General features: G+C 58.8%; 1 protein-coding gene and 1 long non-coding RNA gene across 5 annotated transcripts; one reads left to right on the top strand and one right to left on the bottom strand.

The window, feature by feature from the left end:
• Positions 1 to 1,736: 1,736 nt before the first annotated feature.
• On the bottom strand, positions 1,737 to 3,558 carry LOC144250368 (uncharacterized). The gene is made up of 3 exons (XR_013342464.1): positions 2,976 to 3,558; positions 2,635 to 2,702; positions 1,737 to 2,085 (listed from the first exon to the last, which is right to left on the bottom strand). It is a non-coding gene; the product is annotated as an uncharacterized LOC144250368 (long non-coding RNA).
• A 29-nt stretch (positions 3,559 to 3,587) lies between these two features.
• Positions 3,588 to 17,961, top strand: Mthfsd (methenyltetrahydrofolate synthetase domain containing). Of its 4 annotated transcripts, none has more exons than XM_026401921.2 (8): positions 3,588 to 3,648; positions 5,439 to 5,542; positions 6,717 to 6,830; positions 9,575 to 9,688; positions 11,206 to 11,296; positions 13,399 to 13,511; positions 13,740 to 13,865; positions 16,332 to 17,961. In XM_026401921.2, exons 1-8 carry the CDS (start codon positions 3,633 to 3,635, stop codon positions 16,818 to 16,820), a joined length of 1,167 nt encoding a protein of 388 aa, XP_026257706.2. In that variant the 5' UTR covers positions 3,588 to 3,632; the 3' UTR covers positions 16,821 to 17,961. The 4 variants fall into 4 exon arrangements, with proteins under 4 accessions (XP_026257706.2, XP_026257705.2, XP_026257708.2 ...); XM_026401920.2 differs by lacking the exon at positions 6,717 to 6,830 and adding an exon at positions 6,860 to 6,973 and having other exon boundaries at positions 16,332 to 17,958; XM_026401923.2 differs by lacking the exons at positions 3,588 to 3,648; positions 6,717 to 6,830 and adding exons at positions 3,667 to 3,847; positions 6,860 to 6,973 and having other exon boundaries at positions 16,332 to 17,958.
• The last annotated feature ends 6,232 nt before the right edge of the window (positions 17,962 to 24,193 follow it).

Genomic DNA, 24,193 nt, shown 5'->3' with positions numbered 1-24,193 from the left:
GCTTGTTTTTAATTTTTTTTTTTTTGTTTTAGTTGCAGTTGAACACAATTCCTTGATTTTATTTATGTTTGTGTGATGCTGAGGATGGAACCCAGCGCCTCACACGTGCTAGGCCCCAGCCCCAGCCCAGGGTTGCTGAAGGCATGCCTTCCTCCTCCTCCCCTGCTGCCAGAGCCGCACAGTTTGGGGGAACTGATCAGAAGGCTTCTCAGAGGAAGGCCTGTGAGCCAGTGCAGCCTCCTCTGAGGCTCAGGGAGAACCCGGCCGCCAGGTGGGGGAAGGCTGCCTCTCCTCTGCCCTCCTTGGTCGAGCCAGTGTCCTCCCCACCTTTCTCCTGGGGCCCAGGAGATGCCTTGGGATTCCGAGCTTCCAGATGCTACATGGGAAGTGACCCTTGGCCAACTGGAGTGCATGCTGCCTTGTAAAAACCCACTGTCTTTTGACTTACAGAAATTACCTTTTATGGGAGACTTCAGAGGACTGAATAAAGGGGAAGCACAGAGCAGCCCCCCACCCCCGCCCCACCGGAATCAGGCCACCCGGGCACCATGGATCCTCTTCCCCCTTAGGAGTCAGTGAGAGGTGAGGACGCCCCTGCCCCAGCCTCAGCCTCTGCTTGCAAGCGCACACAGGGGTCTTCCACGCCAGCCCAGCCTGGGCCCCACAGGGCCTTTGCACTCCTCAAGACCTTTGCCTGACCCCCACTCTCAGTCTGGCTCCCAGCCACTTCCTCCCCTGGCTTCCTTCCTTCCTTCGGCTCACCACATCCTGTTTCATCTCCCAGCTGCACTGACCACCCTGTGCCTGCCGTCTGCCCGGCCTCCATACCAGAATGGAGGCACCAGGAAGGCAGTCAGGGTCCAGGGTCTCCCTGTGCTGGGTTGAATCCTGCTGGGGGGGCGGGGCAGACTCCATGCTCCAAGTGATAAATTGAATAAATGGATGTCACTTCAGAGACACCTCCCATTTCCCCTGCCATAACCACAGGACGTTTCGCCCATGTGGGGTTCAAGCCCAGAATTCAGTGCCAACAGGTGCTGGTGTAGTCTAGGCAGACGCTGCGTAAGGGATGGAGGAGATCGCCACAGCACCGGCTCCCAGGCTGTGGCAGGTATGCGGCCACCAGGGGATGGGGCTTCATCTTAGCCACTGGAGCCCTCCACAGGTTCCCAGGGCCAGGCTAGAATTTCAACAGGTGCCTCCAATGTGCCTCACAGTGCTGCCTCCCTTCTGTCCCAGGCGGGCACAGGGATGCTTCGCTGCTACCTACTCCCAGGGCTGCCGTGGGAGAAAGCGAGGTAGGACAGACGGGAGGGAGAAGGCGGTGTGCGTCCCTGGGGAAGCTGGCAAGCCAGCCGGGCCTGGAAACTAGAGAAAGAAAAACTCTAAACTGGAACATTCTTTGCTTTGGGTTGCCAGATTGAGCACATAAAGATGTTCAAAGGGGGCTGGGGATGTGGCTCAAGCGGTAGCGCGCTCGCCTGGTATGCGTGCGGCCCGGGTTCGATCCTCCAACACCACATACCAACAAAGATGTTGTGTCTGCCAATAACAAATAAATAAATAAATATTTTAAAAAAAAAGATGTTCAAAGATTACCTGGGACATATTTACATACACACACATATATAGAATAAGCATACGTGGTATTCAGCATATTTGTATCTATGTTCATTGTTTATTTGAAATTTGAATTTAACTGAGAAACCTGTATTGATCTGGCAATTGGGAGACAATGTCCCTCAAACACCTCTTCCTGGCTCTTCAACAGTGTTGTATCTGCTAAGCATTTTCTGCAGCTTCAAAGACCTCCCCAGCATGACAGTCCCCATGAGGAGCCCGACAGGAGAAGGCCTGGCTTCCCAGCGCTACCACTGTCAGCACAGGAGACCAGCAGTTGATGGGTGAGAAGATGCCAGCCCTGGGCCTGGCTGAAAGCCCAGAAGCACCTTTGTCAGAAGGACACCTTGTTACTGGCTGGACTCCACCGTAACTGCTGCTTCTAGCAGTTACAATGCATTTCAAAAATAGGCTCCAACCTCTGTTCTGTTCTGGCCCTCGGAGTTGCAATCCACTGGCTTCCTGCTGTGTATTTAAAGATGGTCGTGAGTTTCCTTTGACTAAATTGACTGGTTCCCACATGCAAAGGGGACGTTTGAAAACTCAGCCACAGTGTTTCCGAGGTCCACGTAGGATGGCTGGGAAGGCCGTCACACACGCCAGGCGTTCTAAGTCACCTTTGGTTCCCTGAGAAAGTCAGAGCAGCCACCCAACCCTCTCTCCACCCCTCAGCGGAGGGCTTTTACTTGTTTGCTGGCTTTCTGCAGGGGCTTTGTGCCCCTGCAGAGCGCCTCTTGCCTTCCTAGTGGAGGTTGACCACACAGGGGCAGCACTGGAAGATTCCCCACCTGGGCGGAGGTGTTTCCCCATGCCCTGCCCTCCCCTTTGGCTAGTCACTAGGACATCTGGGGGGAGGAATTTTTTATAGCCTTTTTGTTTGTTTCTTCCAGCAGTTTTAGGTCCACAGCAAAATCAAGCAGAAGGTGGAGATTCCCCCAGTGTCCCTGGCCACCCCGCCTTCCCTGCTATGGATAGCATATCCGTGGGTGCTTTTATTACAACCAATGAACTCACATCGGCCCATCGTCACTTTGGTCCTCAGTTTAAGAAAGTTTATTCTTGGTGTAGTGGGATTTTTCCACCTGCAAAAAATGAGGGTGGAGTGGGAAACAGCATTTCTGAGATGGAAAGCACATGAGCAAAGCCAGAAAGGGAGGCAGGCAGAGCAGGACTGGAGCCACGGGAGGCAGGTGCTGGGATGAGGTGAGCAGGGCCACCTCTGCCTGGTGACGAAGCTCACGCTGAGCCGGTGCAGGGAGCGGAAGCCAGACTCACAGCCAGAAAACAGGCAGGTGGGGTCCAGGTAGGCAGAGGGCAGGAAAGAAAAGCAGGAGACTGGGAGGCAGGAGTGCTACCGTGGTGAGGTGACCGTCTTTGGCTGGGTGGTGAAGTGCCAGGTTGCTGGCTGCTCACTGGGGTCCTGGACAGGAGAATCCTCACAAAGAGCAGCCAGTGGAAAGGAGAGCTGGGGCTGGGGGGGGGGGGTCTCAGAAAGCCACAAAGCTCTGGAGTCAGAGTGCTTGAGGGGAGGGGCTTGGCTGTCACGGGGGCCTTTTGTCACCCACCCTTCCCCTTGCCCACTAAAGTGAAGGAACCAGTTCCACAAAAGAGGGGGCTGAAGCTCAAAGGGTGGCCTGGACACTCACAGTCGCCCAGCTCAGGGCCGATGGCCAGGCTCCTCACAGCTGGCCACTGTGGCTATTCATTACCTTCTGGCCGGGTGCTAAAGGACACTATCAGGAAGGGCCTGTGACAGCTAAGTTCTAAGTGAGCCTCCACGTGGCCATTGACAGCAGCTTCATCCACAGCCGCCCACTGGGGGGGGGCAACAGGGCTCCTCCCAGGGGAGGGGGTCACTGTGGCCACGCGGCGGTGGAACTGCTAGCCGAGGGCCACCAAGAGCCCGCGCAGCTCCTGCGCACGACGCTAAGTGCGAGCAGCCCGGGGGAGGCGACCGCGGTGACAGGCGGCGGCGCCGCGGTGACGTCACGTCGCGCAGAAACTGCGTCGCCATGGAGCCCGGGGCGGGTGAGGGGCGCTCGGGGATACTGGGGGCCGCGGGACGGCGGCGGGGACCGGGTGGACCCCGGGCTCGGCCGCGCGTCCCACGAGGACCTGGCGAGATGGCGGGGACGGGAGGCGGCTTCGGGGCGGTCGGAACCCCTCGGCCCGAGTCGCCCGCGGAGCCGCTGGCCAGGAGGACGCCCTCCGCGGGCAGCAGGGGCCGGTGCGCGCGCGTCCTGCTCGCGGGGCGCCGCCAGGGTCCCCAGGCCGCGCGCGGCGCGCCCCTGCCGGGCTCCTGTCGCCTGCGGACTGCGCCGTGGTCGGCGGGGAGACTGCGGCGCGTGGCGGTGGCGCCCTTCGGGGAGGATGCCGCGACCAGGACCCAGCGCGGGGGCTGAGACCCAGGCTGGCCGGCCAGGACCCAGGCTGACCTGGGGAGCAAACAGGCGCGCAGAGCAGGGTTCAGGCACTGCGCGCCCCGTGTGCTGCCCTTACCACCCTCCGGCTTCCCGCGGGTTCATTAGGACAGGGCCTGCCCCTTTACTTCTCATCCCCCCCCCTGCCAGTTAGCCCATTGCTTTGTGTCACTTATGTGTCTGAGTCATTGTCTCTCCAGGGCAGGGGCCGCGATTTTGACATTTCTTGTCCCCATATAGCGTCCTTCTCAGGTTGGGGATATTCTAGGTCCTTTGCCTGTGATACTAACCATGCCCAGGTAATTGTCTGTGAAAGGCAAACAGGGGGGGTCCTCTGGGTTCCTGAGGGAGGGCATCTGTCTGGGGCTGAGCACTCAGGGATGGCTTCCTGGCAGAGATGACACCTAAGGAGACTTAGGGAGAGAGACATGGGCAGGTGTGTCATGGCCAGCAACCGTGTTCAGCCACCTTTGGGGTTGAAGTGGGGCTGGGTGGGCGTGAGGCTGAGTGGTCAGAAGGGCCTTCGCCTACAGCAGCTCCCGCAGCACACCTGGATGGAGCTCAGCCGAGGAGGGGAGCATTCAGCCTGCTCCGAGGCAGAGCTGCTGCTGGAGCTGGGCCTTGGGGAGTAAGAGCTTGGGGGACAGGGCACAGAACTTCCCAGCAGCAGCCGGCGTGTGCAAAGGTTCCAGCCACAAGGAACAAGCCAAGTGCTGGGCTCTGCCAGCGAGGCTCAGTCGGGTCTTCAGAGTGTGCCACGCAGGCTGACGGTGGCGAGGCCCCAGCCCCCTCTCTAGAGATGGGTGCTCCCTGAGCTCCCTGGAGTCTGCCCTGAGTCCCTTGAGCACTTCAGGTGCAGCCAGAGAGGAAGCTCCAGCACGAGGCTCCAGGGCCTGGCTGTGAGGACACTCGTGTGCACACTGTGCCCAGGAGGTTCAGTCTGGGCCTCATGCTCAGAGAGTGCATGCACAGTTTCGGATGGTGATGTAAATAGGGAGGTCACAGAAGGTTGAAAAGCAGATCGCCCCTCAGTGGCGTCTGCCTGGGTCAATGTCGGCCTCTCCCTGAGGTAGGGTGCTTTGGACAAAAAAGCATGCGTGTTTCCCACACCTATTCAGACTAATCTGCAGGGACATTTTTTAAGTTAAAAACAATGACAGCTCTATGTATCATTTGTCACCATTGACAGAAAGACAATGGAGGCTTTGGTAGCAGCACCTCCTTGTGTGCAGGCCGAGCTAGCAGGAGGGGTTCCCAGGAAGAAGTGGCATGCTGATGGCCCTGGGGCGGGACTGGTACCTGAATCTTGTCTGGTGTGGTCATGAGCTCCATATAGCGTCCTTCTCGCGTGGAGTTCCTTTTATTTCACCAATGAGTCACAGCTCTCTGTTGCCATAGGTGGCTCCAAACAGGACATTCGTGAACGAATTTGGGACTACATGGAGTCAGAAAATGTAGCTGACTTTCCCCGGCCTGTTCATCACAGGATCCCCAACTTTAAGGTACGGAGGCATTTCTGCAGTGTTGAAGGACGGGCTGCTTCTGCGTGCTAACACCAGCACTGCAGCTCCCTCTGCCTCCTGGTGGATCTGAACTTGGGCACTGTGAGCAGTCGGTGAGACCAGACTGGCTGGCCGCCGAGACCCCGCTGCTCCTGTTACCACCTTTGTGTGCTGCGGGGTCTGGCTGGGGCCTTCTAGTGGTGGCTCCCAGGACGGTGGCTGTGGAAGCCTTTATCCCAGCTGGCAGCTCTAGCCCTGTGCTGTGAATGCCCAGAGCAAGGCCCAGGCACAGCGCCCTGGGCAAACAGATGCCTCAGATGCCGCTGTGAAAACAGGGACCCGAGGTGTCTGCTCATAACAGAGTGCACAGAAGACAGGGCTGTAGAGGAGCCTTTGCTGTGTGTTTTCAAAAAAAAAAAAAAAAAAAAAAACCCAAGGCAGTGCTTTCTGAAAAGATACCGGTGGCCCTGTCAGGCCTGGAGGGGCCAGCGTCCCTGGCCAGCACCCTCGACTGGGCTGCTGTCCCACGCTGGGCAGCTAGCCCGCCCTGGTCCTTGGTTGAGCTGGCTCCACGCTGCCCGTCTCCCTGAGAAACTCTCCTTTGTGTGGTTCTTGACTGGGCCGAGCCTCGTCTCAGTGCTTGGTAGCGCAGGAGAAGCAGCTCGAAGCTGGGGGCGGGGGAGCAGAATCATTCAGAGATCTTTAAAGAGGATCACCTGGGAGGGGGACTTCCGCTTCCGCCATTCCATGATTCAGGTGGAGGTGACCCCTGAATTTGTGCAAATCCGCCAAACTCTTCACTTGGGGAACGTGTGTTTTATTTCAGTGAAGACCAAGTTCCTAGTTTAGTCCACTGACCCTGCCCTCCTTCCCAGATGTTTCCCCCGTGATCCTTGGCGTCTGTCTTAAAGTTGGCTCACCCTCCAGGGCACGCATCTAGATCCTGGTGACTCAGGAGTCTGAGGTGGGAAGATTCCAAGTTCAAGGCCAATCCCAGCAACTTAGTGAGATCCTGGGTCAAAAGATAAAAGCTGGAGCTCAGTGGTGGAGCGCCCCTGGGCTCACCCCACAGTACCAAAAAGAAAAAGGAAGCTGACCCTGCCGTCCAGGTGGGGGCTGACCAAGCCCCTCGGGATCCCTGTCCTCTTGGTAACGCGGGATTGCATTTAAACAGGGCGCGTCTCATGCCGCGGAGCACTTCCCGCGTTTGCAGGTGTTCAGAACAGCCAGGACCATCAAAGTGAATCCCGACGCTCCCCAGAAGAATGCGTGCTTCCTGGTCCTGGATGTAAGTGCTGCTCTCTGTCCGCCTAATAGGGGTCTCACCGGGCTTGCCAGAACCTCAAAGACCTAGACGTTTTTGCCAAGACGCAGGAAGTGAAAGTGGACCCTGACAAACCTCTAGAAGGCGTTCGGCTGCTGGCACTGCAGGTAACCTGCTTCCCCAGACGCCACCTGGCCCCGAGGGCCCTCTCTCCAGCGGCTGGCAAGTGACGATGCTTGTGACTCCCAGTGCAGAGGGCCCTCGGAGCGGGTTCCTCCAGCACAGTCCAGAAGCGCCTCCCTGGTCGGCCGGTGTCAGCCAGCCCTGGACCGTCCAAGCTCAGAGACAAAGGGGGTCAAATGAGAGCCCTGGGCTTTGTCATCAAGACAGGCTCACCTGTGGCCACTTCTTTTGGCTGCTTTTGTAGTGTTGTCATTGTTTGAAACGTGACAGCTCATTTTTGAGAAATTTCATGAATGTGTTCCAGGATGCAGAGTGCAGTACTCTTTCTCAAGTGCACGGGCCCCTTGCAAAGGGTTGATTTAAATTAATTTATTATAACCTGACTTAAATGCATAAATATAGAACTTGGTATAAATTTGATACTTATGACTCTTAAGCTGCTATAAAACCCAAATAAGGACGTAAATGAACCCCAGGTAAAGCTGTGGGGCAGCGACGTCCAAGGACCCTGTTCATTTTAATGTTTGGCTGAGATGAGTTGTTGCTGGCGATTGACCCTGGGGCTCCCGCCACTGCCGGGTCTCTGGAAGTCTGCCTCGGGCTGCGGCACATCGTGGGGTGGCTCAGTTCTCCTTTCTCTCCTCAAGTCCAGTGACTCCAGGGCCCCTCCCCACCAGGTGGTAGAGTGAAGACCAGAGGTGGTTTTGCCAGAGGAGGGCCACGTGGGGGTGCTGCTCTGGTTTTTTAAATCAGCCCAAGGAGGAGAGGGTCTTGTTGCTCGTGGTTCAGCCGCAGACAGGCCCCCCGAGGACCTTCCAGAGGCAGAGCTGGTGGCCAGCAGTGCTTTCCCACCGTGAGTCCCTCTTGGGAACTGGAAGTCACACCTGCCAAGCCTGAGGGGCAGCCTGGGTGGTTGTGCTGCGAGGCCCGGTCCCCGAACGCCTTCTCTGTGGCGCTCCCTTCAGTTATCCAGAAGATCTCTGGGAGCCGTTTCCCTGCCCATATGACCACGGAGGGCCCCAGACACGGAGAGGGAGTGTCGAGTCGTGGCAGAGCCGAGTCTGACCCCGGAGCCAGCCCTCCTGTGTGAGGTGCAGGGCGTTCTGTCAGCCTCAGAGCAGAGGCCAGTGTCCTGGCCTGTGGGGTCAGACTTAGCCCAGTCCTGGGAGAGCCCAGGAGAGGAGTGCTGCTGGGTGCCATGGTGGACTCCTGAGCTGTCGAGCCTCCGCTGGGCACTGGGAAGTGGTGGCAAAAAAGACACACACACACAGTCCCTGGGCCCCACCAGAGTGGCTCAGTCCCCCTTCCTGATCAGGACTCTGGGTAGGAGTGCTTCCTGCAGGCAGCTGGGGACCAGTGGCGAGGGCAGCCTCTGCCTGCCCTGGCTGCCCAGGAGTGTCGCCTGGGAGCGGTGGGGGCTGCTGGCCTTGCCAGGTGCTGGTGCCAGCCCAGGAGCCGGCTGCAGACCTCGGTAACTCTCAGAGCTCGTCAGGTGATGCTGCTGCACAGCTGGGGCGGAGACCGCGGAGCTCGGGGTGTACCGCTCCTGGGAAGGAGGGAACTGTCCAGGACACGTGTGGCGCCCCAGATCTGGACCCTGCCATGCAGAGAAGCAGCCTGCGGCAATGACAGCAGCGTGTGCTGAGTGCCTGGGCGTGGCTGAGAATCTTTCTTTAAGCCACACTGATTTCATAAGTCTTAGTGGTCTTGGGTTGGTCTGCTGAAAAACCAGAATGCACTATTGACATGAGGGCCTTTTACAAACGCTCTTGTCTGCTTCATGGGCTGCCCTCACATAATCTGTAGAGACTGGCCAGTGGTTTCCAAGCACTAGAAGCATCCAGAAGCCTCTTAAAGCCCAGATAGCTGCCCTGCCCCCCACACACACCCAGAGCATCTGGTTCATTTGTAACAGGTGCCAGGAGCTGCTGACCCCTGCTGCTGCCCAGGCCCTCTGAGAACCCCTGTTCTAGGCCACACTGTAAGAGATTGAGAACTAGGTAGAAGAAAGCGGGTGTCACACATGGTCATATAAAATCTTGACTTGATCTTGGATGTGGCTTGTTGAACAAGGCAGATAAAAACATTTGCTGGAATACCATTGACTTTGCTGTGCTGAGTCCATTGCAGATTAGCGCCTCGTAACTGCATAGTGCAGAGGACAGAGGTACAGGGAAACTGACTGGAATCTTTATGAGAACATATATATTTTTTCTATTTCTTAGTTGTAAACGGACCCGATACCTTTGTCTTTATTTATTCATTTTTTCATGTGGTGCTGAGACTCAAACCCAGTGCCTCACCCATGCTAGGCAATGCTCTTCCACTGAGCATTTAGATCTTCATTTAGATTTTCAAGTGGCAGGTACAGTAGAGAGCAGGTCTGTGGAAGGTACACCGCAAGCGGCTGAAGGACAATGACACGCCATGTCATTGGGCTTGCAAACAAGGGAGTTCCTTGGCACACACCAAAATATGCAAATACTAGTCATCGTCTTCCCTTCCTGACGCAGTGCAAACATGTAAGAAAGTCCCATGTAAAAAATTAATTTTGTAATTCATTGATTATCTTTTTTCCTCAAAAGAGCAAAAAAACCTTGCTGGTTCCAACGCCCCGGCTGAGAACAGGATTGTTCAACAGGATCACACCTCCTCCTGGAGCCAACAAAGACATGTTGAGAAGATGTGCCACCTCCCAGGTGAGTGCTCCGGCTGGGCGTGCACCGGGAAGATCTGAAGACACTGTGAGTCGCCACCTGGACAGAAGGTAGAGTGTCCACGGTTCTGCCGCCAGGAAGCCAAGTGGACGAACCATGAAGAAATGGGTTCCGCTCCTGTGACTCGGTTTCTGTTTTGCACCAAGTCGGCGGTTCATAGATTATTGTTTAAAAAGTGAAGGTGAAGCCAGTTCCCCGGGCTCTGGCGCCCTCTAGCGCTGGCTGAGGTGTCCCTTGGGTGTCTTATTTTGGTCTGTTCTTCTATTGCCACCAGAACAACTGGGGGTGGGGGGGGGTAGGATGGATTTCCAGGATCTGCTAATTGGAAATGGCCTCACCAGTTCAGAATAATGGCGAACAGTTTATGCATTAGATTTCCTTGAATGCCTCATTCTAGTAAAACCAAAGTGTGTGAACATTATAGTGAGGTACAGTGTGATAAAATTCATTTTGAATTTTATAGTTAAATAAACTTTGGTGGTTTTTTAAAGAATTCTAAAGTAAATACCAGGTCATCAGATTCCCAATCTGAGAATAACAAATGAGGTAATTTAAAATTCTCTTTTTTCAGGGATTTGCCCCTTAAGTCTAATGTATAGATTGAATGATATATTATTTATTGATATTCCAAAAATAGAATTTGCTGTGGCTTACAAAAACAAGCACAATAAGGTAGATATAGGTACACACACACGTACATGTGGGTAAATAGCAAATAAGACTCAGCCATGGTTCTGGGCAGTGTCCCTGCTGTGAGTCCTCCCATCCCTGGAGCTGGGGGACCTGCCCCTGGCCTCAGGGAAGGGCACACCGGCTCTCCTGCAGTCCCACAGTGACCTGGGGCTGGGGCCTAGCCCCACACTGACGGCCTGCCAGGTGCTGTTCCACGTGGGCATGGTGAGAGCCAGTCCCTAGACGTCCTGGTGGTCAGGTGTGAGCACCGTGACTATGTGGCTTCACCTGCAGGCCTCCATTTCTTAGGAGAAGTGGATGAACTCGTAGTGCGTTTGGGTTGAAGTAGTGTTGGGAAGTGAGTGCGCTTTTCGTAAAGATAAGGGCTTCCCGCACTGTACCTTGAATGAGTGAGTCGGACAGTGATGTGCTGGACACTCAGCCTCCGTTGTCTCCAGTCGTCCCAGCACTGGTCCGTGAGGCCAGTGTGGTGTCCCTGCCTTGCAGGTGAGAAACCCGAGGCTCAGGGCCCACTGAGATTCCACGGCTGTGCAGGGTCTGGCCAGGGTCTGGCTCAGTCCCTGTGGCTCTCCCGAGCTCCGCACTTGCTCTTCCGCCTCAGAGGAGTCAGTGTCTGCGACTGCCACTAGTTCCCCTGGCACCTTCCTGGGAAAGAGTGGGAATCCTGCCTGCCCAGGTCTGGCGCTCCCAGAACGCGCTGCCTTGCCGCGGGTATGCAGCCAGCCAGGAGGTTGGCCAACCTGCTCCTGGGTGGTGACGGGAAGTGAGGACCCTCGGCCCACCTGCAGCTCAGCTGTCCTTCACAGGGGGTGAGGGACTTCAGTGTGCCCGTCGGCTTGGATTCCAGAGTCCTTGTGGATCTAGTTGTCGTGGGATCTGTTGCTGTTTCTGAAAAAGGTAAGATTGGAACCAGCAAGTCTGGTGGGCGCTGTTCCGGCAAGGCCGCTGCAGGTGCCATGTGCCAGCCTTGGTGGGTGTCCTGCTTCCTGGGCGGGCGCCTCTTCTGAGCCACCTCATTTGTCATTCTTGGGGAAGAATCGACCCGCTCCTCCCTCGTGGTCCCTGCCCAGCTTTACAGAACTGTCTCGGGCAGCTCCCTTCGGGTGCACTCAGGTTCTCAGGTCCGCGGACGTGGGCTGAACTCGTTTTCGTAGCTGGGTAGCCAGCCTGGGGCACCGTTCCCAGCCTCATGTGCCCCAGGGGCCTGCAGCCTCCCAAGCAGCACCAGGTGTCCTGTGGCCAGTGAGGCCGGTGACACAGACTGCTGTTGTCCACACGCCCTCGCAGTCTCCACCCGTGCTGTGCCCTCTTTCCCAGCCCCCAGCTGAGCTGGCACAGGTGCACCAGGTCTGCCTTGCTGAGCTGTCAGGCTGTGCTCACCTGCACACGCGACTTCCTGTGTGCCTGCCGTGTCAGGCAGCCCTGTGTGCTGGAGGTCTCCGCCGTGGCACTCTGTGAGTGGCATGCAGACGTGGGGGTGGAAGCATGTTGGTGCCAACAGGAGTGGGGGGGGCCCTCCAGCGCTGCGTGGGGCACCCACTCCCCAGCGGCCTCGGGGCTGGCTCTTGCTCCCCAGTGCTGTGGAGGCAGGAGGGGCAGGAGAGGCTCCCAAGGGAAGGAGCGGTGCGTGCAGGGACGTGGCCCTTTGGCCCTGAGGCCAGGCAAGGGACTTGGGCCAGGCTCAGTGGCGCTCTCTGTAGAGGGCCGTCAGGAGCCTCCTGTTCAGACGTGTGAAGGAGAGAAGGCGATTCCCAGCTGCCCCCGCTCAGCCTCCAGTTTAAAGAGTGAACTAGCCATGCGCAGGTGTGGGGCACTGAACAGCCCAGAAAGCCCCACCTGGAACGCTCCCCGTCCCTCCAGGGCCACTAGCAGTGTCCCCAGTGCAGGCCACATGTGCACCAGCATTGTGCACCTCACCCGGAACGTTCCCGGCCCTCTAGGGCCACTGGCAGCGGCATCGCAGGACTCAGCTGGTGGGTGTTGCCGAAGCCCCCGGAGGTCGCTCACGGGCCCCAGTGCCCTCCTTAACAGCCCCGGCACTTGCAGCCCCTCAGCCCTGGTCTGCTGTGATTTCATGGTTAAAACAGTGACCTCAGCACTTCTCTCCTGTTCCCATGTCACCTGCCTTCTTTGTTTTTGGTACTGAGATTTAACCCAGGGAAACAACCACATCCCCAGCTCTGTTTTTTTGTCTTGAGACTAAAAACAGTTGCTTGGGGCCTTGCTAAATTGCTGAGGCTGGCTGTGAACTTGCCATCCTCCTGCCTCTGCCTCCTGGTGGCTGAGGCCACACCCAGCTTCTTGTTCTGTGACTGTCTTTGCTGCTTTCCCCCTGAGTCCCCTCGTTTCTGTGCATGGCTAAGGTTCTGATTGTAAGCAGGCAGGTCTGATCTGGGGAAGTCGCAGCAGTGACGTGTCCTCCCAGGGCGCGGGGACCATGCTGGCCAAGGCCAAGGCCTCGGAACTCTTGTAGCTTCTGACCAGTGGAAAGTGCAGGTCCACACTGGGGCCCAAGGCCATTAACCTTCACTGTCCCCTGGCTGGTTGGCGGGGCCAAAGGGCTGTGAAGCCTAAGCCACACCCTCGCCTCTCCTTGGGCTCCTTTGTGCTACCATTTGCACTGGCCCTGCCCAGGCCGCGGCTCCATGTGTCCCAGGAGGTACGTCCCCTTCAGCTGCGCCCACCTGGCACCTTTCATTTCTCCTCTGGGTACATGGATCAGAATATCTTGCTGCCTGTTCTCAGTCTCTGAGAATGTTCTTGTTTCCAGTGTGAGGCTCCCCGACGGGGCTCTGCAGGCCTCCGCTGTTTCCCTTTCCAGGGTTTAACAGGCCCCTTGTCCACGATGCGCTTTCAGAGGGCTGCTTGTGCGTCGCCCTGGAGGTGGCCGCGGAGGCTGGCGCGCTGGGCTCAAGCTTCTCCCGCCGCAGTGCCCTGAAGGAACCTGCCCCTCAGTGGCACCTAGGCCCATGCAGGTGCTAACGCCTGCCCTCTTTTAGGCTGGAGGATTGGGAAGGGAGAAGGTTACGCTGACCTTGAATACGCCATGATGGTGTCGATGGGAGCCGTCCACGAGGGGACGCCAGTGGTCACCATCGTCCATGACTGCCAGGTGCTTCCTTCTGGCTGGTCGAGAGGGCTGCTCACTGCCAGCTGCCCTGAGCAGGCGGGTGGGGGGTGTGAGGGTGGTGGGGTGGGGCTGGCTGCAGGTGGTGCAGAGGCTGACCTCACCCCAGGTGGGCAGGGCGCTTTTTCGGCCAGCCTCGCATTTCCTGCCAAGGGACATGAGCATGGCTGCGCAGTCTTGCCGTCAGCTCCTTTCCCCATTGGTGTTGACCAGGTGGTGGACATCCCTGAGGCACTCCTCGAGGACCATGACCTCACTGTGGACTACATCCTCACTCCAACCAGGGTCATCTCCACGGGCTGCAGGCGCCCAAAGCCGGCAGGAATCACGTGGTCCAAGGTGGGTCATGGCCGCAGCTCTGGGGAGCAGGAGTCCTGTGGCCATCCACTGTGGGAGCTCTGGTGTGGGGCTCATCACAGTCACTGTGGAGTTTTCGAACACTTGAGCTCCTGGGTCCCATCTCCAGGCTGGGCCTAAGACTCTGCTTCCAAACTCGGGTTACGAGAGGCATCGGGTTCAAGGTCTATCACTGTAGCGGGCACCGGTGACTGGAGGCGGCTCCTGCCAGTTGCTTTTCCCTGTCTGAGCTGTCTCCTCCCGTCCCAGCTACAGCACAGCCGGTCCCTCCCCGCCCCCCAAGTCCCGACTGCCCTGCAGACAGGACCTGGATCTGTCCTCCAGGACCTGGGTCTCAGGCAGAGGCGCTGACGTGGAAGGCAGGGCCAGGCTCCCTGAGGGGTCACCTCTGTGACTTCCACGCAGCCCAGGTCACCTCGGCAGCTCCCGAGGCTGAGTCTGGTGGCAGCCAGCAAGCACACTGTCTGGTCCACCAAGCCTAGTCACCAGCAAGGGAGGGTCCTGTCCCCAGGCCCGGAGAAAGCATCTGCCTCCCAGGGCAAACCACGCTGGATGCTGGCACTGGCCTCGGCCTGGTGCCTTGTCCTGCAGCTGGGCTCTCCTGCCTGGTGGTGTGGCTTCTTCAGAGTGGATGGGAACGGACGGGCAGGCCCTCCAAGGACACCAAGAGTGCCCAGGAGAGGTGCTCACCCCTTCCTGGAAGTCAGGGCATCCCTTGAGTCTTTCTGAAGAGCTTGAACTCACCTTGGAATCCAGGTCCATGCTTCCTTGAAGTGGAGGCCACTCCCATAGGTGGCAGTGAGGCCACGTCTCCTTGGAACAGGAGCAAGAGCCTGGGAAGGTTGCTGTGAGGCCACCTTATGGTCATCAGGAGGATGGATCAGCTGCAGCCACGTTAGGAAGATTCTGGGGCCTCTGCAGGAAGTGGGGAGTCTCCATGGTGGCATTCTACAGTCTTAAGAGAAATGCAAAGGGAGCCACAAGAGAGCTCACTCGTGGACCCGTCCCACGACCTGGGGACTGCTTGGGATCAGGGAGAGGCGGTGGGCCATGATCCAGGTGTGGCCCAGCTTGTCTGCGTCTTGGTTCATTCATGTCAGCCGCAGGCGACTAGAAGAAGCACGTCACCCGCAGCAGCCAGTCCTCGCCCTTCAGAAGCCAGTCAGAGGGTGCCTGCCAGGGAGGCAGGACAGAGCTCGGCACAGAGGGTTGTGACCCCAGGAAGGCCTTCTGCCAAAGGGGAAGATGGTTCTGCACCCGGTGCTAGAGACGGGGAAATGGAGGAGGACGGCGACTGGGGCTCGCGAGGAGGCCCTGGACTCTCTGAGCCGTTTGGGCTTAAGCCCTGCTCTCACATGTTGGTTCTGCCTGGGGCCCGGCTCCTCTTGGAGTTTGGAGGACCCTGGAACTGATGCTCAGAACCGGGCGAGTGGCTCCTGGGAGAGCCAGGCCCTGGCGGGGAAGGTCCGTCGTGCCATCCTGGGCTCTGAGCGCGATGGGATGGCGGTGCTACTGCAGCCCTTTGGTTTGTGGCACCACATGACCAAGTAGCGTTGGTGCGGACCTGCAGCCGACGTCCACGCTGCTGTGGGAGCCACGGTACCTGCTGTCCACCAGCAGAAGCACCTTGCGGAGGGGACTTGTCGAGGCCTGGCTGGCACTGTGGCCCCTGGGCTGCCTGCTGCTCACTCCCCAGTAGCACCTCCTACAGCTGTCCCCTGGCAGCCACCGGGCTTCACAGTGGAGCTGCGTCCAGCCAGTTCAGTTGGGGCCGGCTGTGACAACAGGCCCTGCGGCCAGGCCTGCTCCCGGCCACCTCCTCCACCGCCTGTGGGGCAGCCAGGGGCCTCCCTGGTGGACAGTACTGATCTAGACGGAGCCCTCACACAGATGCCCCAGAGGCGACTGGACTTCGTGTGACTTCATTTCACAGCCTGGTGATCCACGGCTGGTGGCTGGCAGCAGAGGTGGCGTCCAGTCTGCGTTTTCTGGCCCCTGGATGTGTTCCTTCAGTAGCGAGAGGATCCCTGTGGCCCTTGCAGGACCTCGTCCCACCCACAGCTCCCTGGGGCAGAAACCCCCACTGTTCTGGGGCTAGTCAAGGGCAGTGCCAGTGAGCAGTGACCCTAATGCCCGTGACCCTCGGTGCCTCTCTGGAAAGGGCCCAGGCTTCCTTTTTGGCCTCCTGGGCTGGTTTCTGCAGCCACCGTGGTACGTGGGGACAGTCCAGAGCAGCGTCACCAGTGCAGAGCTCCCCCGGGCTGAGGGTGGGGACCAGAGCTGCAGGCGGTGTCTGTTAGAAAGAGGGGCTCTCCTCCCCGAGAGCCTCGCAGCCGGCGCACCCCACCTGTGCAGCAGGCGGGTGGTCAGTTCCTCACGGGAATGTCTGGCAGGCGCCCCGTGGTGACCCCGGACCCTTGATTTGCCGGAATTGCTTGACTCTTTCAGATCAGCCCTGAGATGCTTGGGAAAATCCCGGTACTCAGAAGCCTCCGCGACCGAGAGCAGCGGGCGGGGAAGGACGTCGCTCTTCAGGCTGAGCACCAGCCCTTCCTGGGATCCGCCGGCCAGCACCCAGCGCTGCCAGGCACGGTCAGGAGGCCCCACGATGCACCCCGGCCAGGGCCAGATTCCCTGGAAGCAGCCTGTGGCTCCCGTGATGGGGAGGATGTGCCGGCTGCCACCGTGTGTGTGGGGAACCTCCCCCACGATGCCCGCGTGAGGGACCTGAAGAGAGCCCTCCGCGAGCTCCGGGTGGTGCCCCTGCAGCTCGCCTGGCGGGGGCCGCAGCACAGGGCGCTCCTCCACTACCGGGACCTGGCTGCAGCCCAGCAGGCCGCCTCCTGCTTGCAGGGCCTGCACCTGGGTGACCGTGCCCTGACTGTGGCCCTGGCCAGACCACCCAACAAGTCACCCGGGGGCTGCCCAGGCAGCTAGAGCCACCCTGCGGAGGAGTGGACGTCCTGCTGTGCTGCTGCTGCGGCCCTGGAGACTGTAGCCCAGGGGGTGTAGGGGCGCCTCTGAGGCTCCTGTGCTGCCCCCGTGTCCCCGAGAGGGTGAGTGCGTGCCCTTAGGCCCCCAGAGGGGGACCTCGCCCACACCTTGAGACAAGAAGCTCTGGGACCTGGGTCCCGGTTTTCCTGCCGCGGTGCCCGTCAGGATGGCAGCTCCCTGTCTGGCCTGCTCCCTGCCTGCGCCAGAGCTGAGGCCGCCCCGGGGATGGGAGACGTGGCTGCACAGGTGGCCGTCAGAGCTGATGGCCCTGCCCTGACGCCACCACCTCAGCTCCTGTGCCCAGCTGTGCCCCACACCAGCGCCACCCTCGAGCTGCACGTTAGACCAGTCAGTGAGTCCAGGTGAGCCCATCCCGGGACTCTGTCCACGGCCACCAAAGTGATCCCACCTAACCTGTCAACGCGCAAGGAAATTAAAATTGTCATAAAATAAAAGACTGATTGATTGGCAGAGGTCAGTCAGCTGGAAGGTCGGGCTGCAGGCTCTCCCCGAAGCTTCCTTCTGAAGTCGGCCGGGAGGGCACTGCCCGTCCTCTGTGGCCCACAGCCGAGTTCCCCACTAACTATGGAATTTATTTTTTTAATCCAGTAACAACAAAAACAAGTAAGTGCCTGGAACCTGCCTGTGCAGGTGGCTCAGGGCTTATTGGAATAAAATGACACTTCCAGAAGGAGTGACAGAGCTGGGCAGACACCTCTGGGTTCTAGATGACAGCTTCTCCCTGGAAGGGCCCCGCAAGATCCCAGCAGGGTCTCGGGGCACCAGGACGCTGGCAAGCTGGGGAGTAAATGCTCAGGAGTGACCCCAACAAGCAGAGCTGGGGCTGGACCAGGCCTCGGCACCCCCGCTCTCCTGCAGGGTGCTTGACGGACCGGTGGGTTCAGCTCTGCCATTTGTTGAAAGGATGGGTGTGTAGGAGTCCCTCTGGGAGCAGGACAACCCAGACATAAGGGCGATGCAGCTCTGAAAACAGCTGTGTAGAGTGCTCAGAAAATACCAAGGAAAGGAAGGTCGCCCCTTGATTCAGAGCCACTGTAATTCCATGTGTTCTTTTCAAAGATCTGTTCCCATACGTGGGCTTCTTTATTGTTACTCCAGTCGTTCTTGGAACAATGGCCAGGAGAGATACCCCTCATGACCTGTGTCTTTACTTCTAAGCTTCTGGAGTGCTGAAGGCACCTGCCACTCTGCTGGTACACGCAGCGAGTGTCTCCATCGAGGAGCCTAGAGCCTGGCTGCAGGCTGGCCGAGAGCATGGGCTGCGAGCGCTGTTGGCCAAGGCCAGCATGCTCTGCTCCCTGCAGGCGGAGGGGCGCTCCTGGTGCCTCCCTGTCCCCCAGCCAGCCTGGCTGAGCTGCACTGTTGCTAGGCCAGCTCGCTGTCTGCCTCTGTCCCCTGCTCGCCGCTAGGCTGCGTGGGGTTGGGAGCACCTCAAGGCGGGGCTGGGGGACCAGTCGGCGCTGTCTGGGTAGCACTGGAGAAGTGCAGATCCAAATGTGACTCTCAGAAGGAAGCTCCATGTCAGCAGACTTGCAGATCTTACTGGCAGCCCCCAAGCATCCTGGCAGGCCCTGGAGAAGTCTTGCCTGTCCTCTGTGGCCCCGTCCCCCAGGTCTTCTGGTGCCATTGGCTCCCTAGTTCCCAACTAGTGGCCCCACTCACTCCCTGTGAGTGGGACAGGCTGGGACAGTGGCAGTGGCAATACTGCCCAGGAAAGCCCACCACAGGGCACGTGTTGGAAGGAGGGTGGACGGGGTGCCAGGCACGAACATGGAAAGGGGCAGGAGGGTGGAGCACCGTCCTCTGCAGCACAGCTGACCCTGCCCCTGCCCCCAGCACTCCCCAGCACAGCGCTGAGCACCAGGCCCCTTGATCTTACTTGTTGTGAAATGTGAAGTTTTCCGTCTTTGCCAGATATGTCCCCTTTGCCTCTTTCCGGAGCATTCCCACCTGCCTGCACCCCAGTCCTGGGAAGTGCCTGTGCATTGGTGACTCTGCTTCCAGAATTCCCATTCTCCCTCCCTGCTCGGCCGAAAGGAGTCGGGAGGTGGCTGAGCTCACCTGCCTTCCCTGGATTCAGGCAACCAGTGTTCCAAACAGAACAGATGTCCCCGCCTGAAGACCACTGATTTGGGGGCAGGGGTGTCTGTGGCCACCTCTCTTCAAAGTGAATCTTGCACCATATATAAAGACAGGAAGGAAAGGGTGTGGGCAGCCTTCACCACTGCCCCCCGGCCACCTGTGGGCTGAGCTCCATGTCTCTGCACAAAGGACCAAGGAGGATGCCAACCTCTTCCTCTGGTCATAGTAGCTCCAACTCGCTGCGCTGCTCTCAGTGAGGGGAAGTCTGAAACTCCTCCCAGAGCTCTGGGCAGTCCTGAAGAGCCACCCTCAACTGCTTGTCACGCCGTGCCTGCTTGCATGAGCAGACCCAAGACACAGGCACACACGCGGGGAGGAAGCCCAGAGCGCCCTGCAGAGGCCCAGGGCAAGGCACTGAGGGCCAGCCCCAGGCTAGGGGGAACCCCCATGGAAGGGATGCAGGCTCTCGGGAGCCCCTGCACTGGGCCAGGCAGAGCCGAGATGGACTGGTCCCACGACCCCTCAGAGGGCAGCCCGGAGTGAGTGGGGCCTGGCGCCGTGTTAAGCACTCTGCTCCTCGGACTGCTTCTGCCCTGAGTAGTCGGTGCAGCATTTCTTCTAAAGGAAGTGAGGCTCGTGTGTAAATTATCAAGCATATATGAGGCTGGGGATGGTGCTCAAGTGGTAGCGTGCTCGCCTGGCATGCGCGGGGCACTGGGTTCAATCCTCAGCACCACATAAAAATAAAAATAAAGATGTTGTGTCCACCGAAAAGCTAAAAAAAAAATTATCAAGCACATACATAAAACTATATTTTGAATAAATATAGAGACATGAGTCACAGGTGGGCAGATGCATGTGCAGTCCTCAGGGCCACTTTTGAGAGACACCCTGTTTCACAGATGGGGTAGCCGAGATACGGGACGAGGAACTGACTGGTCCGCGGTCCCTTAGTGAGTAGGGAGCAGGGTCAAGATTTCCATGGCACCAGGTCTCTGAGGAAGTTAGAAGTGCCCATGCGTTTTCCTTTATAGTGGATTGTCCCCAACTTGCCACCTACAGTCAGAAGAGGCAAAGCCACGTGGGCTGGGCAGATTGACTCAGACCCCGCCTGCTCTGCAGCTGTTTGTGGGGCATCTGGGGCATCAGGGCTGCCCGCTCTGCACGGGGTCTGCCCTGCAGCCTTTAGTCACCACCCCTGCTGCCAGCCCCGAGGATGACGGCTGGACCAGCCTTGCTCCGTGTGCTTGATGAAGTAGCTGGTGTTGGTGGCCCGAGCCAATCAAGGGGCTGGCACAGGGTTCTGCCCGCTTCTCCCTGCTCCCTGCTGGAGCTGAGGCTCAGAGAATTGGGAGCTCCTCGCAGCCCCTCCTGCCATCCAGTCTGGTCCCTTGCCAATCTTAGTGGTCACCTGAGGCTTTTTCTGGGGACTGCCTGGGCAATCTTTCAAACAAGCAGAGACTTTTAAATTGGCAACCACACTCCTGTCCCTCCCGCGGGGCAGAACTTCTTCCTGTGAATGGAAGCCTTTATTCTTGATGTCCATTAATCATGAGGGTTAGAATGGGAGCTGACATGTGACCATGTGATGTGGACATTTTGCACTTTGGAGGTTTGGAGGCAATAAACCAGGCCCTAGGTGCTGAGTTGTGAGCAAACTAGACGCCTTCCAGCTCGGGGGGGGGGGGGCAGCCCACTCCGCCCTTGCAGCGAGCCCGGGAAGCTGGCTCTGTACCTTCCCATCTTCCAGGTAAGAAAGGCGTGGGTCCAAGAGCTTCTGTGACTTCTCAGGGTCCCACAGCAAAGCTGGCCAGACCCCTGGAGCCTCTCCCCATCAGGAGGGAGCAGGCTGTCCCCAGGGAAACACCGATCGCCCTGCTCCTGACCACAGCCAGGCCTCAGGGCCCCCTGGAAGCCACAGCAGCTAGTCAGAACAGAGGCGCCATTGAAGACGCCAAGAACAGGGTGCTGGCCCCACACACCAGGGCCGCCATGCGTCCCAACTGGAGCCGCCTGCCATGCGCTCACCCTCTCTGCGCCTGTCTCCTCGCAGATGAACTCACTGGAGCCCCACAGCCCTTCCCAGCGTCCGGCTCACAGAGGAGAAGAGGGCAGGGTCAGCTCTGGACTCTGCCCTTCACTGCCAGGTCTCGGTGCACAGACCACTGTCTCCTGGGCCAACACAGCTGCCAGGATGGAGGGGCGGTCTCTTGCCTTGTTGTCATCTCTCTGAAGCTTTCTTAAGGAGCCCTGTTGTTTGTACACTTAGGAAAGATTCCATTAGTTTGACCCCGTTCCAAACAAAGCCAAGTCCTCCTTTGAAAAGGTCAAGGCTCTGAAATGCCAAATGCAGCGTCATTTGTGCCTGCCACTGCCACTCACCTGTGGAATCTCCTTGGGGGATCATTTTTAGGTCCCAGCGTTGGTTGTGCGAAGGGGACAGCAGGTGGCGCTGCATCCTCATGGAGAACAGTGCCACACACCCCACCCTGGGCAGATGGACAGACTCTGCCTTCCTCCTCTCCTTTCCAAGGGGTCTCCCGGCCCTGAGCTTCCACTCACCACCACCACCACCGGGGTGGGCTTTGCCTGGAGGAGCCCTGGGAAGTGCACGGGGACCTGCTGCCCTCCTCCCCCCAGGGCCCGGTCCTGCACCACCTTGCCCAGCCTCCCCTCACCTGCAGCTGTCCCCTTGCCCGGGTTTCCTCTCACAGTACCTGCTGGACAGAGGTGGCCCACTCCTCTGCTCCCACAGCTGTGCCTGCTGAGGGGTGGCAGCAGAGAGCCAGGATCAGCAGAAACACCGTGTGGGGACTTGAGGCTTGCTTTGAGGGACATTTCCAAAGGCACAGCTGTTAATCCTTTTCCAGGGACATTGGAAGACCTGGCCCACTTCCACAGTCAGGAAACATGTGTGATGCTATTAGCTGGATTAAGATAACCCACCCCCCAACATACTGTTCCCAGACCAGAGCCTGCTGGCCACCACAGTGCCAGGCTGCTGACATGAAGCACAGAGAGCAGCTGGTACCTGGCCCAGTGGTCTGTCCACTCTGGGCAGGCTTCCTCTGGTCTTTGTCCCCAGGCTGACAGCCAACACCACGGGACAGGGAAGGGCGGAGCAGAGGTAACCAACCCAAGGCTCTGCAGGCACCAAGTTGGGCTGTCCCTGGGCCCTGACCAGGTTGCTGCTCCACCCAGCACTAGGGACCCCGGGTGAGACCTGGCCTCAGTGTTATCTTCTCTCAGAGCACGCATGTGACCCATGTCCAGGTACTGGAAATGGCTGGAAGGCAGCAGATGGCCCTGTGTATCCAAATGCTGGAGAGCACAAGGAACCCGTGTGCTCAGAAAGGGACAGGCGCACTCGCCCACTCAGTAGTACCTGCTGCCCTGCAGTCACCCACGCTCTGCCCTGGGCCCTTCCGCTCATGCAGCCAGCTGGGTGGCCATGGGCACTGTTCTGTCAGGATGTTCCCATTCCAAGGGAAGGCAGCACTGGAGGCGGCTCTGCCGCTGTCTTGGTCCATGCTGACGACATACCTGCAAACATCCATCATGACTCCTCCCTGCCCAACCCAGGCCTCAAGGAATGGAACACAGGGGCTGGAGCCCAGTGACAGCATGCACCCTCAGCCCCAGGGAGGCCAGGGCAAAGGGGGACATGGGGAGGGGAGGGCGGGGGGAAGAAGCCGCTTCCAGGGGCTGCCTGCAGGAGAAGCAGAGAAGGGACGGACCTCCTCAAAGCCGCCCAGAGCTCTGAGATGTCCATGCCCAGAAGACGGGAGCACTGGACAGGAGGAAGCAGCCTGTCACCCACCTGGCTTCCCTCCACCTTGCCCTTGGTTTGTGGGGTTTCTCCCCCCCCTGGACTGAGGGGCCAGGGAGCAAAGGAAGCACAGTGGGTGGGCCTGGTGGAAACCACCCGGAATCACGGTCCAGCACCTGGGAGGGAGGCGAACGTCACCAGTCTGAGCAGGGACTGCTAACCAGGCTCCCACCCACCAGGGGGCCCTTCCCCACTCAGACGACAGCTGGGCAGCTTCTTGAAGCCCCTGTTGTGCCTGCCCACTGCCACCGCCCCAGTGGTGGCTGGACCGTGGACCACACGTCAGCAGTCCTCCTCGTTCACTGGACAGGGGGCTGGAGTGAGATGGATGTCCGGGAGCCATGAGGCAGATGGTTAGGGACATAGGTTTGGGGGTCAGAAAATTCTGAGTCTGAATCCAAATTCTCCATCTTGCCTGTTCTGTGTCTGGAAGAGGAGCCACAGGAAGACTCCTAAGGGGGCCGTGGGGAAGCGCTGAGTGGCACGTGCCGGGACTGCATGGTCAATCTTGGCCATCATGCCTGCTTGCCTGGGCCCCGGGTTCTTGCCACCAACCCTTGTTCTCGCCACTAGATCCCTGCAGGCAGGAGAGGGCAGCAGAGGCCAGGCAGAGCCCGCTGAATCCCCAGGACTCTCTCAGGGCCCAGAGAGACACTGGGGAACAGAGATGTTTAAACTGTCACACTCGCTGGGACCACCTAGCAGCTGCAGAAGCCACAGGTTCCTGGGCCCCAGCTCCAGAGGTCAAGCCAGTTTGGACAGACTGGCACCTCTGATGTGGGCAGTTCCTGGGAATCAACATCAGAGGGGAGGCCACTGGGCAGGGCCCTCCTACCTCTCTTGGCCCTGTGGCCTGCATCCCAGGCCCCAGGCCTCCCAGGCTCCGTGAGCTTAGGAGATTCTGGCAGTGGGTCTCCATGATGGCCGCAGGCCCTACCAGTTGTTAAAAGCCTATCACTTGAGCATGTGCTGTCTTCCTTTTCCCTGGGGCAGGAAGACAGTCCAGGCACACCAAGGAAGATGGGTGGCCAGCTGTTCCCAAAGGGGCCCTCCTAGAATATGGATTCTTGGACTTTTTGTGCTGCCCCCCCCCCCAAAGGGCACACATCACCAGATCTCCAGAGTGTGAGGGGTCTGGTGGCCATTCCCATCTGGCTGCTAGGGAACTAGGTGTCCCTGGCTCCTTAAGAGCATGGTTTCTTTAACCATCACCCCCTAGGCCCACCAGGACAGTGCTATCAGAGAGGGGTGACTAAGGCTCAGAGCTGGCTTGCTCAGTCAGGTGGCAGCCAGGCAGGGATTCCAGCTGTCTCTCCACTACTCTCTCCCTCCCAGGGAAACTGCCCATCCTGCCACACCACTAACCCTGTCCTGCTCTAAATCC

This window comes from Urocitellus parryii, chromosome 15 (genome assembly GCF_045843805.1).
Source record: "Urocitellus parryii isolate mUroPar1 chromosome 15, mUroPar1.hap1, whole genome shotgun sequence".
Lineage (NCBI taxonomy): Eukaryota > Metazoa > Chordata > Mammalia > Rodentia > Sciuridae > Urocitellus > Urocitellus parryii.
Note: the sequence above shows the minus strand (reverse complement) of the source record. Positions and strands in the feature narration are given on the sequence as shown.

Bases quoted from the DNA above. Each gene is read 5' to 3' on its own strand.
- Mthfsd (XM_026401921.2), top strand. The intron at 6,831-9,574 runs GTAAGTGCTGCT...TTTCCTCAAAAG, and splicing joins CGTGCTTCCTGGTCCTGGAT to AGCAAAAAAACCTTGCTGGT. The intron at 11,297-13,398 runs GTAAGATTGGAA...GCCCTCTTTTAG, and splicing joins TGTTGCTGTTTCTGAAAAAG to GCTGGAGGATTGGGAAGGGA.